Raw genomic sequence first — 20744 nt, forward strand, 5'->3', positions numbered from 1 at the left:
AAAACAAATGGCAACCGGGAGGAGAGGTGGTGGTGGGTGGGGGATAGAGGTAAGGGCAAGATGAGTAGAAATAAGTAGGAGGGCAAGTGCCAAGGTAAATGAGAAATAATAAAAACCCTTTGTCAAATTTGTTAAAAGAAATTAGGACCTACACGGGAAGTTACTGTGGAGTTTGTGAACCAGGGAGACCACCTGTGATCAAACCACAAATACAATACAGAGAACAGCATAAAAATTTTAGAGTGGGAGCGTGTGTACAAACCCAATGGTAATGCTAAGATAACCTAAGGAGGAATTTGTTTTTTTTGCATGCTTTGAGAAAATTTTGGAGTCAATATTGACCAACACAGCTACCATAGCCATGTTCTGTGTAACAATGTAAAAGACTTGTTCACTAGGAGCTTACAAGCATGCAGTCAGGATCTCCAGGTCAGGTCCCTCAGGTTAGGCACATGAGATTTATGATAATACCCCTGTGCATATTGAAGCTTGGTCTTTTTTAGAATCATCCAGGGTAACCATGGATCAGGAGACTGGTGAAAGAGCTTAGTCAATGCAATAGGCTGAGATACCTCCCAGTACTTGGGTAGGGAAATATGCAACTCCAGTAGATTATATATTCATACTAAAGCCCACTAGTGGGGTCTCACTAAAACAAAAAATATTTTGTATTGGCCTATGCTGCTTGCAGATTCCTTAGTGCTATTCTTGATGCTTTCACAGCAATACAATCAACTTTGTCGCCCACCTCCATTTACCATTGTGAAGGACTGCCTATTGAGAGACCTCTAATCTAGCAGTCAACTTCTTCAAGTCAGAGCTCCCAGGTAAGACCTGCATCTGAGCCTGGTAGTCAAAAGCCCCTGACAAGACTCAATGTTCTGAAACACCAATAGTGGAGTAGATGTGAAAAAAGCAAGAATATTATCCATATCCAGGGAGGGCCAGGCTAACCAGTCCAGTGCAGAGGTATCAGCGTTCACAATGCCCGCACATGGGAGTATGACACCATGTGACCTTCAAGGGTTTAGCGGTTTCTAGCAAGATAGTCCTGTAGATAAATTGAAAGTCATCACTGAACTGGCCACTATTCATAAGAACTGCCTCCTCTTCTCTTTATAACTTGATCCCATGGATTCTGGTTCCAGAACTGTGACTGTCACAGCCTATAAAAGAGAGAGTCAACTTCAGGGGTATCACATACTGCACACACACCAGTATAGGTTATGTCAACTCCTCCATCCAAGCATGGAAAGTTTTAGGCATATGGGTGCCTAGAAGTATAATTGGGAGATGGTGGGTACTCCCCAGAATCACCCTTCCTGTGCTGTCTTGCAGTTACAGCTCTGGAAAATCTTTTGTATATTACACATTTTTAGAGTTGTGTTGGATGTCTGGTCCACTGCCACTGGCTGCTTAGTCACCACTGGACATTCAGTATATGTGCTTTGCCATTCATTCAGTGGAACCCCATGCATATATACACTGTTCAGCAAACCACAATGCTTATGTTGAAAATTCTGTCTTAATGCATCCAACTTTTTCTAATGCATACCTTGTTCATCTGCAATTTGCCCCAGTTTTGATATCCTTGGAACTCCAAAAATGTGTTTTTTTATGATAGGTAGTCATCACTGAAGGGTGGCTAGGGTAGCACAGGACCACAACATGTGCAGATGTATTTGAAATAATATCAGCAACAATATAAAAAGTGCTCCAAAACTATGGCAAACCATCATAAACTACTTGATTCTCTGGTACAGCAATGGCTGTATAGCTCTCTGTGGTTTGGTTCAAACTTTATTTTTGCTCTTTCTCCTGCCTTACCGCCTAAGCTAATATATATTTAGCTTTGCTTGATATCATTGCTCTTTTATTAAAAGTGCAAACTTAGTTTGTTACATTGTCTCCATTATGCAAGATCCTGTGGAACTTCAATATAACATTTCTCCATCAGAAGTTGCATATAATAGAAAAGGAAGGAAAGATTTCTTCACTCACAGCTTTATTGGTAATGACCATTCCAATAAACTATTTGTGTTCTCCTTTTAAGGCAGATATTTTATGGGGAGAAAACCTTATAAACAAGGGAAATGTCTCGGGTTATAAAGATGTATATGGTATACATAAGTAGTAAAAGTATATCAGATAGCACTTTGATAAATATATTATTGTGACAAAAGACAGTATTATCATAAACTCTGTAACTATTATTTATTAATGTGATTTTTATTGGCGTCCCATTAGGGTTTTGCAGGATCTATCCCCCTCCTATTGTGTGTAAATTCTCCCACTTACTAGATTGTAAACTCTTCAGGGCAGGGTCCTCTCCTGTATCACTGTCTGTATTAGTCTGTCATTTGCAACCCCTATTTAATGTACAGCGCTGCATAATATGTTAGCGCTATATAAATCCTGTTTAATAATATTAATAATAATAATAAAATCCTGAAGAACCCAGCCCTTCAAAATAATCAAATGTTACCTATTTCTGTGTCATTACTCTAAACACAAATTACGTATCAATCCCCAACAATGGAAATTCGTTTTTGGGGTTTACCTGTTTTATTAAAAAGACCCCTAAGTGTTTCTGTGCTGACAAATACATATATTTTCTATATATATAACGTATAACTTTAGCTGTGTTTCTTATCAGGGTGATTTCTCCTTTTATTATTTATTTTATACACAATTGATTGCACTACAGTCAGTTCCTGTTAACATTTAGCAAGTGGCTGTTTCCAAACATGGCCTTTAATCATTAGTAATACTCACTGGTATCTCAAAGTATCCTATTTTTTATTTAAAGCCTAGTTCCAGTTAAAATTATTTTTTCAAGTTTTGCAAAAAGAGGGAAATATGGCTCTTTATTGCCTTCATTAACAAAGTTTATTCATTATTTTAGGAGGTGTCAGACAGAACATAGAGGGGACATGGACAGAAAAAACAAACTGACAACATACGTTCTTCTACCATGAGACAGTTTTAGAACTTCCTACGTGCCTTTTTTGCTGTGCTTTTTTTGTCATGTTGACTTGTGTTAAACAGAATAGAAAGAGAGGAAAAATCTCTTCACCAGGGACAGGAAAGCTGAACAGAACTAAGACCCTGTATAGTGAGTAATGTGCTATACACAGCATAATTGCACATTAAAACACACATTCTCAGCTTATGCCAATTTGTCCACCAGCTTTTCTGGGTAACGATTTATTCTCAAGTGGTACAGCAACAAGTTTAGCAGAACTGGAGACTTGTATCTGGCCTATGGTATAAAGGTTCTGAGCTCTGCAATGCATTTCCTTGCAGAAAAACTGTAATGGTTATTTCCTGACCTAGGAATGTTTTAAAAAAGTTTTGGTGACATTGTATAGGAGTTAAGTTTCCTTTCTGATATATATTGGGCACTGCTAGTTGCTATGATATCCATGCCTAAAAGACTAAACAAAATAAATTAATCACACAATCTCATTTTCAATAACTGTTTTATTAAAAGTACATAAAAAAAGCACAAAAAAGAGGAAAAAAATATTAGGTGACCCATGGAAGTCGGTTCACATTGCCTCAAAGACTTAAAGAGGAAGTAAACTTAATAAAGGCCAAAAAAAAAAATCCACTTACTTTCAATCATGCAGTGCAGTTATTGGGTCCAGAGGTCTCTTCCATCGGGTCATGCATCGTCCCAGCATCCGTCTTCGGGCCGGCGCTCCAGGCATCGCCATCCTCTTCTCTTCTTCTGTGTTCTTCTTACTACGTCACCCGACCCAGGCGCGATATGGGGTGCCATTGCCAATCTCACTGCACATGTGTGAGATCGGCTTTTTTTCCCCTTTTGACGAAAGGGCTTCTTCTGCGCATGCTCAAGGTGCTCAGGCACCCACGGTACTCCCATGATGTGTGACATAGGTATCCTGGTGAGGCTTTGCGCTCCCATTTATTCGATTACCTAGGCGATCCAGAATTAAGGAGCAGTGTTGTAAAGTGTTGTTTTTGTTTTTGTTTTTTAAAAAGAGTGTTGCACTTAAAAAAAAACAAAAAAAAACAAACAGAATTTTCACTTAACATAAGAGGGTTGCCTACCCTTTTAAGTAAAATGAAAATTCTAGGCACGCTTTAGGGATTACAGGATCATACAGGTGTAGGAGTAGATCTACATACACTGTTGGAAAATAATCCACATTCTTAATCCCAATCCCAATCAGAAAAATCAACTAATTTACAATAAACCCAAACTTTTTCTACCTCCACCCAAACCCCTAAACTTTAATCCTAACTTCCTAGTTCTATCTTTATAGTACATTAATTCCTTCATAGCAACCCCTAATTTCCAGAATCTTTAGCCAGAACTACTCATTGCTGTGAGAAATTAAATCAAATTCTGCAATATGTTAACAAAAATGTTTATTACACTAAAAGAGAAAAATGTGATTTATTTTTTGCAACATGCAAATATTGCAACTGACCTATGAAATCATATTTTTATTGATACAGGTCTGTAATTCAGATCTAAATGGGGCAAAAACTAAGACTTGGTTCCGAAAAAAGAGCTCTGGGGTAAATAGCTTTCCACTTAATGGGTCACTTTATGTTTATTGAAAATTAAAAATCAGAATTTACAACACAAATTTTACAATCTTGTTACAGCAGTGTGTAAAAATGTTCACAAAATTCAACAATTGCAAGTTGTTAACAAAAGAAAATAAGTAGTACCTAAACCATTTCCTAAATCATAATAAATGAGAAGTTAGGATGGGCCTTCAAAGGGAGGGGTATGGGTATAATACCCATGCAGGGGTGTTTACACTAGCTTTTTACTTTAAAGAGGATATAAAGCTAAAACTTGTTTGTATTTTTGGATAGATAATGAAATGGTTAGAAGCTCTAAATTTATTGCTGTGGTTTTGCTGCGTAGATTCACTGGGCCCAATTTATTAAAGCTCTCCAAGGCTGGAGAAGATACATACTTTCATCAGTGAAGCTGGGTGATCCAGCAAATCTGGAATGGGTTTCTTCAAAGTAATTTGCTATTTGTTGGCAATGTTTGCAATCCTGGACCAGATCAATTCCAGTTTTTTTGGATCACCCAGCTTCACTGATAAAAGTGTATCCTCTCCTGCCTTGGAGAGCTTTAATAAATTAGGACCACACTCTCTGTTTGTACTAGGAGACCATTGTCTTTTTCATAATTCTCCTTTATCCAAAATTAAAATAATATTCCAATAGATATACTTTTTTAAGTATTTGTAGCTGCATTTCTTTGTTGTGCCTGTCACCTAATATTGATAATAATTGGGCCCCCTTTTGGATTTTATGGAGCCTTGGATAAAATGAGCCTGATTTTAAAGAAATCCGTTTCAGGTTGGTCTTGGAGAGCTTTAATAAATCAGGCCCAAATGAGTGAATACTCCTCTGCCATTAGTACTCATGTTCAACATTCATTGAATCATTCATACAACATATAAAATAGTACAATTCGGACTGTAATCATTTCAGGTTATTTACTGCATATCTAACCATCAGAGCAATCAGTTGACACAAAGGTTATCTCTTTATAGTGATGATTCAGGAATATTAAAAGGGGAAGTTGTTATGTAGCTCAGTAAAGCAGTTTCAGAATCTCTCTCTGAAATCTTCATAGCATTCTGCTTCCTGTTGTGTCATCGGCACAATTCTGACAACACAACACATGAGGGCTGTGGGTGCTGGAGAGCCATCAACACTTGTGAGGGATACTGGGGTGTAGTAAGGACCTCACGACCTCGGGCAGAAATGGCTCTTGTGGAGATTATGAAGCTTTGGAGTGAAGGAGTAGCTGCTGCAGACAAAGGCGACTGGAGTGGAGCCCTGAAATCCTTCACCACCATCACAGAACCCCGAGCCAAGATCTGCTTTAACATTGGCTGTTGTCACCTTGTAACAGGAAATATACAGGAGGCAGAAAAGGTCAGTAATGACATGGTTGTTTTTTTAAAATAATTTGGCATGGGGTTTAAAGATACTGAGGGAAGTCATTTAGTAAGTTTCTTTTATGATCACTTTAGCACACTGTATATATTAAGATATGTAATTTTATTCACGTTCCATTCTAAAAAATTGATGAAAAGACTATACATTAATTAAACTTGTTTCTGACAAACTGAAACAAGAGTTAATGCCTGTAGCTAAAGTAATTGCTTGTTTCATTTAATGTTTGTTTGGGTCAACTCCATAAATGTTGATCCAGTTTCAGTACAATAACCTTAAGTAACATTTAGAGGAAATTATCTAATGCAGAGCTGTTGGCACCTCCAGGTCCCTATACCTTAGGTTTTTTTCCCAGGTGTCTAAAATGCTGGGGTGCTTTGATTTAAAGATGTTTCCAGGGGCATATGTGTCAGACTGCCCTGTCTCAATCCTAACCCTCACTACTCACCCAGTATTGTTATGGACACCTTCACTAGCCGATGGTGGGGCAGGTCCAAGGCCACTTTTGGTTTGCTTTAAAAAAAGGTGATACAATAAACATTCATATGTTAATGAAATAACTTACAAACATTGTGTTTTTCAGGCCTTTACAAGCACTGTTGAAAAAGACAAACATCTGGCTGTGGGGTATTTCCAGCGTGGCTCCGTCTTCTTCAAGGAGGGCAAGTAAGAAACACCATAGGATGGGAAAAAAATGTATAAATATATACAGACTGTAGACATTTGTAAAAATGCTTCAAAGAACAGTTCTTTGTTCCCCATAGAAAGCATTGTATTTTCCCTTTCCAATTCAATGCACTATAAAGTAAAAAGGAGCATCTAATTTCAAGAATGAAGAACATTTCTTTCTCACAGATGCATCCATGTTACAGATTCTATTAATATTGCTGTTATTACATGAAAATGAATTCCATTATTAAGGAAGCACCTATATCTATTAACCTTTAGCTGACTTAATACAAAAAATGTAATAATTTTTCTTCTGATAGGGCAGTTAATAATGGAATGAACCATTCACTCTATATACTGAGCCCATTGTTAGGTGCACTGTGTTTTTTGGGTAACTATTGCTTTCCTGATCAAAAGTTTAAAAGATGATGGTTAATATTAAATATTAGTGACTCAAAACAGAGGAGCAAATCAACATTAGATGCTCATTCTGTGTTTTAGTATAGCGAATTAAGAGTCTTTACAAAAATATTTTCATGTGATGGGAAGTCAGTATTGCAATCAGCACGTCCCAAAAAATATTGACAAAGCACACTGTTTTGGATGCAGCAATAGGCTGATGTAGTGCTATTGTATGTGCAGGCCCATTTACTAGCAATAGATTGGCATTGATTGTTTAAACCACTTTATAAATACATATATAGACAAAAAAAATTATGAACAGTCTACCTAAGCTTTTCCCCCTGATATGTTTCACCCACAAGTTACTCCTTTTATACACCAATGGTATATCCAGGTAACATTAAGGTATGTATTTGCATACAGGTATAATAAAGCACTTCAGGACTGGCTTCGTTGCTACACTGAATTAAGAGGGAATCAGCTGATTGACTACAAGATTCTGGGTCTAACATTCAAACTTTACAGCTGTGAGGTGAGATACAGGAATCTTTCTGCACTGTTGCATTTAGTTAGGAGAAAACCAAGTATTTTTGCATAATTACTTTTGCTCACAATGATGGATGGCATTTTTCTTTCAGGTCTTATATAACATTGCACTTGGACATACAAAAGTTGAAAACTGGGCAAAAGCAGAAGAGAATCTCATCCTGGCCCTCAGTCAGAAAGTAGAGCCACGGCATGGCACCAAGATAGAAAAGGCAATGCAAGAAATACTGGTAGGTAATAAAATACATAGGATTGGTATATATCAGAATGTTGAGACGGCTGGGAAAGGCTGTGAACTTGTCTTGTTCAAACAAAGTGTTGTCATTTCATTGGCTATATCCATTGGAGGTGTTTCAGGGAGGTGAGCAGCAATATTTAACCTTCCCCCCACTGAAGCAGCAATAATTAATTGTGTGATTCAGTCTCAGAATGGCAACACAATGTTTGCACAATTTTGCTTCTTTCAGAAGCTGATACTGTGTTGTAAACGGATGAAAATGCTTCCATGATCATGTGACTACCAATTTAATAGTCTGTTAAAAAAACACAGCTAACCGGAAAACTCAGAAAACTGCACCTGACTTCTTGGTTGCTCCTGCAGCTCTATGCATCTCTCTGCTTCCAAGAACACATACCACAGCTCTGCTAGGGCTGCAGGAACAATCAGGAGAGCAGAACAGAACTCCGCTGATTGCTCTGCTCCGTGATTGGCTGAGAAAAGGGAAATCCAGATGACGACTCAAGGGTCATCAGGGTTTCCCATTTCTCAGCCAAAAAAACACCAGAGACACACCAAAAACACAAGTCTCCGCATTCAAGTTTAGTGCTGAATGGCTGAGAAACCTCACTTTTAGAGTAACCTCAGTTAACCAGAAAGTACACTTCTCTGGAATTGGCCATTCACCCTGGGTCCCAGATAACCGAGGTTCTACTGTATATATATATATATATATATATATATATAGATATTTATATATCCATCTCTAGTCCCCACACTACACATTTTACTATTCTACAATATCTTTGACATATTTTAAAGTTCTTATGTTTACTCATAGGGGGCACTGGGTATGGAACCTGCCACTTTCTTTCAAATCAATAGAGGCCTGGCTACAACAGCCTAATATGTTATTAAAGCGGACCTATCATTACATTTTTTTAATGATTACTAAAGTACTATAGTACTGCCGTGGCAGTGAAGACTTATGGTAAACCAGGGATACTTGTGTCACATATCCCAGAAGGCTGTGGGCTGCTCCTTCTGTGTACGCCCTAGATCAGGTAGGCATCATCAAGGGGCATTCCTCTAATGTAAAAAAAAAACAAGTGCTCTAGTTTGCTCATGCGCAGCAAGATTAGCACTCGTTTTTTACATTTAGACGAAGACACATCACCAAATTTGGCGCCTGCCCAGTTGGAGATTGGGTGATGTTGGGATAACCCAGAAGAAAGAAGATGGTCGTATTGGATAAAACAGCAAATCTTTGGAAAAAGTGGCATACCAAAACAGGACTTGTGGATGGATCGAGGGCTTTTCACAGATAAAGGTAAGGGATTTTTTTTTTTTTTTAAATCAAAGTTCCACTTTAAGTGAGCATAATATCAATATTATATAAACGGTCACATATTTTCTACTATAGATTTTTCATTTATGTTACAGAAACAAAAAGATTTTCCACTAGTAGAGATGCCAAAAGGTCGCCTATTTCAACCTAATGAGAAACTTGTGGAACAGCTGGAAAAGAAAGACTACTTGGGTAAAGCTATGGTATGTCCATCATCATTCAATCTATTTAAGTGGTGTTATTGTTTTTCTTCTTTTTTTTTTTTTCGTGTTCTTATTTTGCTATGTTTTACTGTTCTTCTTGCTGTTATGGAGATACCTCATTTGATTTATCAATGGTTTATGGTCCAGTGGAGGGTGCCTTAGTACCACTGTTCTTATTCCTGTGCATGAGTGGAGGTGAACACTACCACTGGATGAGTGCTGAAATGAGACCTTTTTTGACCTGTCTTTATCCTAAGTAACACTTAATCAGTCCATAACATGGCCTATGGAGCCATTGGGTCCAGATATAATTGCCAGGCCTCCCAAGCTCAGATTAAATTTTGTATTGACTAACATTCTCTCAATTTTTGTCTTCCTCCATTATTTGTTGTTTAAACCTGAAATATTCAGTTTATCAGAAAAGTGGAACCTATAAAATATTAGGTTTAATGTACACACAATGACCTGTTTTTTTTTAGAGGACTTAGTGCTGTATATCTTCATTTTGCAGGTTGTGGCCTCTGTGGTTGACAAAGACAGCTTTTCCGGTTTTGCACCCCTTAAGCCTCAGGTATAGTTGAATTATTTTTGTTTCAGCTGAAGAATGGAACATACAAATCTGTGATATATAAATGCTGATGATGAAAAAAAGTGGATGCCAGCTTGTCATAAATACCATATGTTTGCACTGATGATGGGTGGATTGCACAAGATGTAAGGGGCACCTGGGTCAGAAAAGTTCTTCTTCTACATTCATCCATCCCCCACTTTTAGACATATGACAGTTTTTAGACTAAACTTGTACTGTATCTATAAAATATTAAAAATCCCCTAAAAATAAAATGCTGGTTTGAAGCTCAGAGAGCTGAAACTTCCTCACATAATGTCATATAGAGAAGGACAGCAATAGAAGAGTTATGATTCACCATGACGCATAGGGAATGAATAACAGAAAACTCAACTCAAAAAAAAAAAAAAAAAGAGAACTTTTATTACAATGCAATTGGTTTTGTAACAATGCAAATAAAATGACCTTTTTGGTTTGAACTGCAGCCCACTTTATTTTATATACTTTGAATCTAAGCTTTCAATACAATAGTGTTCTGTAACTGTTTAAAAGCAGAAGTTGAATCTGCTTATATTCTGCATTTTATGTCTCCTTCTTCTCCTCCCAAATCAAATGCTAATGAAATAACTTAATGAAACTTTTCTGTCTTCATTACATTTCTAATTGTGAGCCCAGTAACATCATCATTAATTATCTGCAATGCAGGTTGATCATCTGGTGGGAGTGGTGGCATGGAGCTGAGAAAATCTTCCTAAAAACAGGAAACTGTGGTAATATCCACATGTGATGCTAACCATCTATAAATAAAATGTAATAAAAAGGAGAGGTGAGCCAAGAACAGTAAGGGTGGGCTAGATGATGAAGGTCAGATGATCAGACTTTCTGCAGCTTTGGATGCACATTGTGTGACGCTCACAGTGTGCAGTGAAATCAGACAAAGCAACTTCAATACAGGAGAACAGTGTAAAACTGTGCAAAACTGGAGTATGAAAACAGATTTTTCAGAGGGTTGTATTTTCTTTATGTCCCCAGAAAACCCACTTCTCAATGTGTAATTGGTTTTGTATTTTCAAGCAGCAAACTGTATTTTTAAAGTGTTTTTTTAGTAGACAATTGAATTTTTTTGGTGTCGAAGTCAGTACTTTAATGCATTTTTATTTTACAGAATGACAACCCACCACCTCGTCAGAAGACTGCTGAAGTACTTAGGTAAATCATACGTTAGGTAAATGGAGGGAACACCTACAGTGAGGGAGGAAGTATTTGATCCCCTGCTGATTTTGTACGTTTGCCCTATGTCAAAGAATTGTAATGTTTATTGTAGCTGTGGGATACAGAATAACAACAAAAGAATCATCAAAATCCCAGTGCTCAAAAGTCAGAGCTTGATGTGAATTGAAATGAGTGTATTTGATACCTTTGCAAAAGATGACTTAATACTTGGTGGCAAACCCCTTGTTGGCAATCACAGAGGTCAGAACTTTCTTGTAGTTGGCCACCAGGTTTGCACACTTAGGAGGGATTTTGTCCCACTCCTCTTTGCAGATGCTCTCCAAGTCAGTAAGGTTTTGAGGCTGATGTTTGGCAACTCGAACCTTCAGCTCCCTCCACAGATTTTCTATGGGATTAAGGTCTGGAGACTGGCTAGGCCACTCTACGACCTTCATGTGCTTCTTCTTGAGCCACTCCTTTGTTGCCTTGGCTGTGTGTTTTGGGTCATTGTCATGCTGGAATACCCATCCAGGACCGATATTCAATGCCCTGGCTGAGGGAAGAAGGTGCTCAACCAAGATTTGACAGCACATGGTCCTGTCCATTGTCCCTTCAATGCAGTGAAGGTGTTCTGTACCCTTAGCATAAAAACACCCCCAAAGCATAATGTGTCCACCTCCATGTTTGACGGTGGGGATGGTGTTCTTGGGGTCATAGGCAGCATTCCTCCTCCTCCAAACATGGCGAGATGAGTTGATACCAAAAAGCCCAATTTTTGTCTCATCTAACCACAACACTGTCACCCAGTTCTCCTCTGGCTCATTCAGATGTTCATTTGGCAAACTTCAAACAGACCTGTACATGTGCTATCTTGAGCAGGGGGACCTAGCGGGCTCTGCAAGATTTCAGGCCTTCACGGCGCAGTGTAGTACCAATTGTTTTCTTGGTGTCCCAGCTGCCCTGAGATCTTTGACAAGTTCCCCCCGTGTAGTTCTGTGCTGATTCGTCACTGTTCTCCTGATCGTTGTAACTCCACGAGGGGAGATCTTGCATGGAGCCCCAGACCGAGGGAGATGGACAGTTATTTTGTTTTTTTTTTTCCATTTTCAAATTATCACACCAACTGTTGTCACCTTCTCACCAAGCTGCTTGGCAATAGTCTTGTAGCCCAGTCCAGCCTTGTGTAGGTCTTCAATCTTGTCTCTGACATCTTTAGACAGCTCTTTGGTCTTGGCCATGGTGGCTAGTTTGGAATCTGATTGATTGTCTCTGTGGACAGTTGTCTTTAATACAGGTACTGTAACAAACTTGGATTAGGAGCACTTCCTTACAGAGCGTGCTCCTAATCTCAGCTCGTTACCTGCATACAGTGAGGACACCTGGGAGCCTGAAATCTTGGTGGTTGATCTTGCTCTTCCTTCTTCTCTTTCTCTTTCTGATCTTTTTCCCCTCAGTGAGGAAAGTGCCCCTTTAGCGCATGCCTGATCAAGAGCCCAAGAGCCTCCTGGGATGCATGATTTAAGTATTCTGGGAGGCTCTGCGCTCCCATTAAGTTAGGAAGTCGCTGCAGTGATCAAGACAGAATAGGGAGGTTCTTCACCTTTTTTTTTTTTAAATAGGGTGTTGCAGTTAAAAATAAAGAACAATATATTTTACTTTATATAAAATGTTTGCATACCGTTTTATGAAAAGTAAAATTATGAGTTTAGGTCTGCTTTAAGAAAGAAGAAGATAGCAGTGCCCTGGGAGAGAAGGGGGGCAGGTGAGTAGGAGCTGGGTTTAGTTCTGCTTTAAATTACTCCATCTGTTACTGAAAAATGATGATGTGTCATTTGCCTACATACTTAAAAGTATCCCCTTCCCTATCTCCAAAATTTGGGAGGTATGGATTTCCATTTCCATGGACTTGTATGACAATGAGAACGAGCTGGACTAGAACAAAAACTGGTTGGCACTGGCCCTAAAGCAGCATTCAGATATTTTCACAGACATTTGATTTAACTGTATACAATTGTCTGTACTTTTCTCAACTTTTAAAGTGCCATACTAGTAAGAAATGACCTTTTTTAAATGAAATACATTAATATGAAACTGTTTGGCTCAGTGCTGTCACCCAAAATAGGTCACATGCTCCTTCATACCTATAAGTACTGATTATTTTCTTTGGCTCTAAGCACTGAACAATGTGGTGAGACAGAGAGACAGAAGGCAAATAAATATAGATAGTGTGCAAGCATAGGTTTGCTGTAAATTGGCCATTCTTGGGCTGAGATAGCCAGAAACTTTCTTTATTAGGATATGGGGTTCAGTTTTTCAATAATATGTCTTTTTGAACCTGTTCATTCAACATCTAATTGGATATTGTCTAGAAAGTCCACACACACAGGCTGGGTACCAGCAGAGAAGATATAAAACAACCTTTCTTCGCCGATACTATTCCTGTGTCTGCTCACCTCGTATGTATTATTGGATATGATGAGACTTTTTTTTTCTCAGAACTCTGCAGGGAGAACCTCACCGCGTCCTGTTTGAATTTATTCCAGAGACCTCAGAAGAGATGGAAGTCATGCCAGGGAATATTGTCTTCGTGCTGAAGAAAGGGGAGGACAACTGGGCTACTGTGCTATTTAATGGAAAGGTAACTAAACTCTGAGGGTTTCATACAAGAACTATATACCAGGTATCTTTCTTTGCTTCCAATGGCCAAAGGAATCATTGGAAAAGGGAAAGGTGAACACTTTAACTGGGATCACAATACAGTGAACTTTTTGCCTTACCCTCCATGGGTAAAAAAGTTAGATTTGGCATGTACCACAGTTATTTTACTATTTACCTTAAAACGAATTTGTGAAAAAAGACTTAACCCAACATTAACAGATTAAATCAGAAGCAATTGTATAACTAACCCATAAAAGTGCAGATGCAGTCATTGATCATCTGGGTTTTCCAGCCTAACCATCTGATATCAGAAATTCATCATACGTGTCACCAATGTTTACTGCTCGAATAATCATTAACAGACTAGGGCTAAGGTTATTATGAGCACACCTAAATAATTTAAATACACCCAGTGCCAACCTTTGTAACCATATCCAAGTAAAGCTTTCAGACAATGACTGACACCAAAATTCTCTATGCATTCAATCATCTTTGGCTTACAAATATATACAGAAAAAATCCTTACCAATATGAGGTTTGTTTCATATATGGTCGAAATCAGCTTTAGCTTACCAGATTTTCAGGCTTTTATCCAGTAAAGATTTCCAGCTTCTCTAAATACAAATTTTTGCTCACAACGTAGTGAAACCATTGAATCAAATGACAGCTAGGCAACTAGAATTTTCAGAAGGTGCCCATATTTCTTAGCACAGTTTTCTAATTGGGCTCCTGTATTTCTTTTCCATTAAAAATCCACCTGGCATGGTAGCCATTTATGATGAATCGGCAAGCATTACAGCATTAACAGTTTCTCTGTTTTGATGTAGATGAAGGGTAAATGATTTCCTGTTGTTAAAATGACTTTATTCTTCTTCTGTTTTCGTGCTTTTTATGTGTTTAGAAAGGGATAGTCCCATACAATTACCTGGAGCCAGTTGAGTTGAAATTTCAATCCAAAAATCAGGTAAGCCAATGTTAGCTCCTATCTGACAAACCTACTATTTTATACATTTCATAGTAGAAAATAGCAAACATCATCCACTTTAGGCAATAGATGGGATAGTAGTATACAACATAGTCTTAAGAGTATAAAAGGATGTTCTATTACGCAAAGTAATAAGCCTAACAATAAAACTAGGTTACTAATTTGCCCTTCCACTATCCACACAAATATTCTGTCTTGTTATGGGTTCATCTACATCTCTACATTGAGCAGATGAAGGGTGATGAAAAGGTATTAAGTTGTTAACATGTTTTCCAGGCAGCAGAACCAAAAGAAGATAAAGCATCAACTGATGGTGGTACAACAAAGGCTGAAATTCTGGCACCGCCAACTGCTTCTGCACCTATTATACCTTTAAATCATAAAGGTAAGGCTTATTGGAAGTGACTGAGTTATTTATGTTTTCATAGTGTTTTTGTTTTTGTTAGGGAATATAAAAGGAGTCAAAAGCTGCGACCATATCTGTAAGCCAGAAGTTTCTAAATTTGCACTAAAATGTAAATCTCAAAATCTTTTTAGAAACAGAAACCCCAAATATGTATATAAAGCAAAATGCCCAGCACATTTTGATTGCAAAGTTAACTTGTCACATTGGACTGCTGACACATTCTCAGTTGTTTCACATCATCACATCAAGTGTTGGACTGTTTTGTACTTTTTTACTAGGCTGTTATTCTTAGTTCAGCTCTGATTTGGCTTGTGTATGACATTTTGTAATCTAAGCCCCCCCCCCCCAAGGATGAGGAAAAATTGAGTATTTTACTAGGAACCAGGAGTTATGAATCAATTAAATAATGTGAATCATCTTATGTGCACACAATCAGGCTGTAAGACTTGTACCAGTCACTGTCTGATGATCCTGTCTTTCTTTCCAGATAAACAAGCCCCGTCCAGTGGTGGAGAGAAGTCGTCATCAGCGGTATGTACATTAAGAGGCTAATTCAGTTTTGAACCACAACATACATGTTTGGCAACAATAATCAGTAGAAATGCACTACATGCACTACATCTTAGTAGTTGTGGAACAGTTTTTCATGTCTTCTATTCGCGAATAATTTTTCTGATTGATTGCCATTGAAAATGTCTCAAGTGTTAAACCTTTATGGTAGTAGAACTGGCTAGCTTTATTGCAATCAATAAAAACATGTACACAAATTAAATATTGATGTAAATTTGATTTTATACAATTGAAATCAACACCAACATTGAAACAAGTGTGCATGGCATACAGGAAGACTGGCTGCTTGGGGTTCAGGGTACAGTCACAGTTTTCTCTATGTGAAAGGTCATTGCAAAGCCAAAGAAAAAGTCTTCCTTTTTGATGGAAGGATACATATTGCAATGGAAAGGTCTTTTTAAATAACATTTCATTACAAAATGACGTGTCGCAGTTGCACAGGCTATACTTTTATATGATATACAATAATTTTATGAATGTGAAATTACTCTTTAAACTTTTTGCACTTGGAGACATTTGGGAATAGAGATTTTCAACCTTAGAAAGCAAAAAAATAGTTTATGTCTTCATAAATACAATAAAAGCTTTCCTTCTTGGTTATAGGAAAAAGCAACAGCAGCAGAACCAACATATCTTGTAAAAGTGTACTACAAATACACAGTAGCCATTCAAGTATCTTCCAAGCTTTCCTATGGAGATCTGTTGATTCTCATCAGTAGTAAACTGAAGTTGACTCTGTGTTCCATCATGCTCAGGTAATTATTAAATAAAAAAAATAAAAAACCTCAATACATTTTTGTAAATATGGAACATGAAAAATGGAAAGATCTGTATTAGCAATTGATTAGTTTGTATGAATAGCATACCTTTCAATAATACAGTATGTCATTGTATTTGCAGTAAATCTTTCTAAAGCACTCAAACAAATACTAAAATATTTAGGAGGCTTGATTAGAACATTTTATGTAATGCCTCCCATAATAAAAATAATTGTAGTATTGCATACTTAGGTTTAGATGTGATTAATTTTCACTGCTCTTTAATCAGACCATTCATTTTGAAGTGGTCTCCTGCAAGGGAGATGGTTCATTTATCCCATACTCATCAATCAGCCTACATACATAGACTTAAGGGTACAAGCATGCAAGACACACAAAAGAAAGACACTATACAAATGTGCAGAACCTCCAAAATCTTATAATTTAAAAACTTACCTTACATACTCGTATTAGCAAGAAAAAAAATTGTGGATACGATACTGAGAGCAGGGCTTACCCAAAATGCAGATATTTGAATAGGTTACCATGTTCATATACCATGATTTTCATAAGATTGTGTAGTATGGTTGGACATGGTTTTAATTTTAAGTACTGCCTTTTATTATTGATTAGTGTACCAAATCCACTGATGTGTAATTTGTGCCACAAACAATTAGTAGAAAAGTTGTCATCTGTTTAGTTTCAGAGATGGAGAAAATGACGTACCACTAACTACAGAAAATGTGGAAAAAGCATGGGCGCTAAGCACAGACAATTGCCTGAAACTCAAGTGCACGGATGTACATGTAAGAACGATTACATTTATGTACAATTGTCTGCTATTATATGATTACATTTCCAATGGAATTATACTAAAAGGGAAAAGCTGGAGATTTTATTTGGATGTTCAGGCTGAGTCCCCCCCATTTGACTGTTATATACCGGTAGCTAATCTTTCCTAAAAGGTATTTAAACCCTAGAACAAAATGTAAAATATTGCAACCTACTAGACCTGCAAGCCATTGTTTTCAGGACCCATTCCAAGGTAAACTTGGAGACTTACTAATTAAGTAAAGTATTAACTGGACCTGATTTACAAAACATGTAAAATGTATTTGAGTGAAATGGCACTAGCTTCAAGCAAACCAAAAAAACACTACTTCACCTAACTGGATGTTTTGTGGAAAACAAAGATACACCTAAAATATAACCCAAGACAAAACTTTTTTTTTTATATATATAGATTTGGATAAAATGGTGAGCCTTTTGGGACCACTTTCTATAATTACTACTTTTTTATTTTTCATTGCCGTGACAAAACATTGGAAAGAAAACTTCTTGAATTTACAGGACAGAAAGCGAAACGAGAAATCTCCCTAAAATGGATCTTATACTGAGAGAGGATGGATGTGATCTGCCATTGGCGAACTCAATCTTGACCCCCCCCCCCCTTTCTTTCTTTCACTATAGATATCTACAATGTTTTATATTTATCTTTATTTTCAACAGAAATAGGACAACCTTAAAACTGTCATTTTATGTGTATGTGTAGCCATTTCTCTATTAAATTTTAAAACAAATATAATTTGTTGGGATAGAAGTGTGGGAGCCATAATTGGAGACATGTACGAGAGTGCATTGTGTTGCTGAAATGTGTGTTTGACACCTAGGCAGAAGAATCCCATGTATTAATGGAGAATGCAGAAAATCCTGTTCCTTCAGAAGAAAAGGCAGGAATTAGTGTAACAGCTCTCTTTGATTATGAAGCCTCACAACCAGAAGATTTGCCTTTTAAAAAAGGGGATGTAATAAAAGTCCTAAATAAAGGTGAGGTTTTGATTTTTTTTCTTTAGAAGGACTAAAACTACATAGACAGCGTTTTCCTTGCAATATATTTGTGATATTTTAATGTTTGTTTAATTATAGGACAGGGCATGCTAAGACTGCAACTGATAATCTAGAACCCAGGCTGCATGTGATTTTATATTCGCACAGACTTGATGTAAAATTAAGCCAGATACTATATGCAGCATGTCATGTTTAAAGTTCTTTTAGGATAAATATATATGCAATGCAAGTTTAGAATGGAGTAAAGGTATAGGTTTTGCCTGTATTTGTCTAATGGAGAGGGCCATGCACAACCACTGTCCCTATAATGCTAGTCACCAGATCACAAAATAGACATGAAAAGTACATGATATTGATACAGGAAAATCCCAGCCCCCTCAACACACTAAGCTGAGCCTCCACACAGCTAGCTGCAAACTGGCTGCATTGCCTACAGACCGGCTGTCAAAACTGGGTGCCACATTGCCTCTAAACAAATACCTAAAGAAGGTATATCCATACTGAAATAACAATATCCCATTCTTCTCTATGGTCATCTGTGCACAGGCAGACAACCCCTAATCTAACAGCCAGGTTGAAGACAACGGGTGAGGGAGTCACAATTATCATAGGCGTGTATGCACCTGTGTGGGTGGGGGGAGTTATTTTAGAATATAGTGACCAACACGGAACCCATTGGCTCTCTGCAGACCGTCATTTCTTTGGCTTGGTCTATGAACTGTGGAGTGGCAGTGGGGTGCAAGAATTGGGGTCATCTCTGCAATCACCAATATCAATGCTGGAGGTCATCTCTGCAATCACAGAGTGCAGCAGGATCAAATTTTGGGGAACAAAGGTCAACTAGGTAAAACAATGCGCAAAAATGTGCTATTGTGCAGCCCTCTGTCTATGGTTATATTTAGGACTCTTTGGGTTGGAATATCAATATAGACGGACCAAGCAGAAAAAAAGACGTAATTATAAAACATTGTGGTAAAAAAGAAGGTTCTAGAAAAGTAATTTTTTCCCAGATAGCAAAGAGAAGTATGTTTATACTTTATGCATGAGTGTACATACAAGAAAGAAAAAACATCACTACCACATTTTGCCTCCCCATCAGTTTTTGGTATTTTTTTTTACTGAATACTGAAGCTAATTATATATAGCCAATTGATTAGTACTGAGAAAAGAATTACAATTAGTTTGGCAAAAGAAAAGCAAATTGCAGTTTTTGGAGGTGTGGGACCCCTAAATTTCGTAGTCATCCTACTCTTCGGGGCTCTACAGCCCTCTAAAAGCCTGCTGGCTTTAGTATTTATTTTGTATTCTGTTTTCAGTGGTATTCTGGAGGATCTGCAGACTTCAGGCACAGACTTTTCCCCGACTCCTTTTCCTATTTCTTTATATATTTCTTATTTGACATTCTGTATTTTCTTTGTTATTGTTTAATTTCTCCTTTGTCCTTTTTTGTACTTATGTGACTTTTCGTATTTGATTTTTTGCTACTATTTACCAATAAAAACGATTATTAATGAAAAGCAAACTGCATTATCTTTTTCTTGCAGTGTCTGAGGAGTGGTGGGAAGGAGAATGTCACGATAAGTTTGGAATTTTCCCATCTGCTTTTGTAGACAAAGTCAAGCATGTGGATTCCTAAAGATGCAAAGGCGCACTAGATCAACTTCTCTATTTCAGACATGCAAAATATCTGTATACAGAATAACATTGCTCCATCTCAAGGATTGGACAGAATAAGTGCAACATTTACATGTTCTCCATAAACACAGGCACAATTAATAATGCAATTACAGTAACTTCAGTTCAAATATTGCAAAAAAGAATTACTATGCATAATTTTAAACACAGAGTATGTGTGTGTTCCAACAATGCAGTAGAAAAAAAGGCATTTATTATGAAATTTCAAATCTGCTTGGGCTAATTTAGTTGACAGATGTATCTATGTCTATACGTTAGAAGAATATACTCTATTGACAGTCATTAAAAAGCCCCAATCCTAATGTATTTGTTTTGTTTTTTTCATGTTCAAAGTAGTATCAGAGTACATCTGTTGATTTCAGCACACTTTCCAAAATGGTATGTCCTAACCAAACTGAAAAATTGCACACTATCTTAAGTAAATAAATAAAGACAAGACAGCTGGGTCTTACTAGGCAAGATTTAAGTGTTTTTATTGAAAGGCTTTATCAGAAATGCAAAATAAATCACTCAAGATCCTTAACATGCCAAGGTGGCCTGACTATAAGATCACTTATAATATTAGGGATCTTGAGAGATTTATATTGTATTTTGAGAAAGTCTTTCATTATTAACACCTAAATCTTGGCTAGTAAGACCCCCGCTGTCTTTATTTATTTACTTATGTTTCTAAAATTCGGGTTTGGCATGTATATTTA

At 37.3% G+C, this 20744-nt stretch overlaps 1 protein-coding gene across 2 annotated transcripts; it reads left to right on the forward strand.

Moving 5' to 3' along the window:
• The first annotated feature begins 5656 nt into the window (after positions 1 to 5656).
• Positions 5657 to 20348, forward strand: NCF2 (neutrophil cytosolic factor 2). 2 transcript variants are annotated; one of them, XM_072419770.1, is made up of 15 exons: positions 5657 to 5940; positions 6545 to 6627; positions 7456 to 7564; positions 7671 to 7808; positions 9239 to 9346; positions 9858 to 9917; positions 11080 to 11123; positions 13623 to 13764; positions 14686 to 14748; positions 15046 to 15154; positions 15663 to 15706; positions 16349 to 16500; positions 17204 to 17309; positions 18174 to 18330; positions 19668 to 19851. In XM_072419770.1, the coding sequence occupies exons 1-15, from the start codon at positions 5767 to 5769 to the stop codon at positions 19748 to 19750; spliced, it is 1572 nt and encodes a 523-aa protein (XP_072275871.1). In that variant the 5' UTR covers positions 5657 to 5766; the 3' UTR covers positions 19751 to 19851. The 2 variants fall into 2 exon arrangements, with proteins under 2 accessions (XP_072275871.1, XP_072275870.1); XM_072419769.1 differs by lacking the exon at positions 19668 to 19851 and adding an exon at positions 19896 to 20348 and having other exon boundaries at positions 5661 to 5940.
• The last annotated feature ends 396 nt before the right edge of the window (positions 20349 to 20744 follow it).

Source organism: Pyxicephalus adspersus, chromosome 8 (assembly GCF_032062135.1).
Source record: "Pyxicephalus adspersus chromosome 8, UCB_Pads_2.0, whole genome shotgun sequence".
Classification (NCBI taxonomy): Eukaryota; Metazoa; Chordata; class Amphibia; order Anura; family Pyxicephalidae; genus Pyxicephalus; species Pyxicephalus adspersus.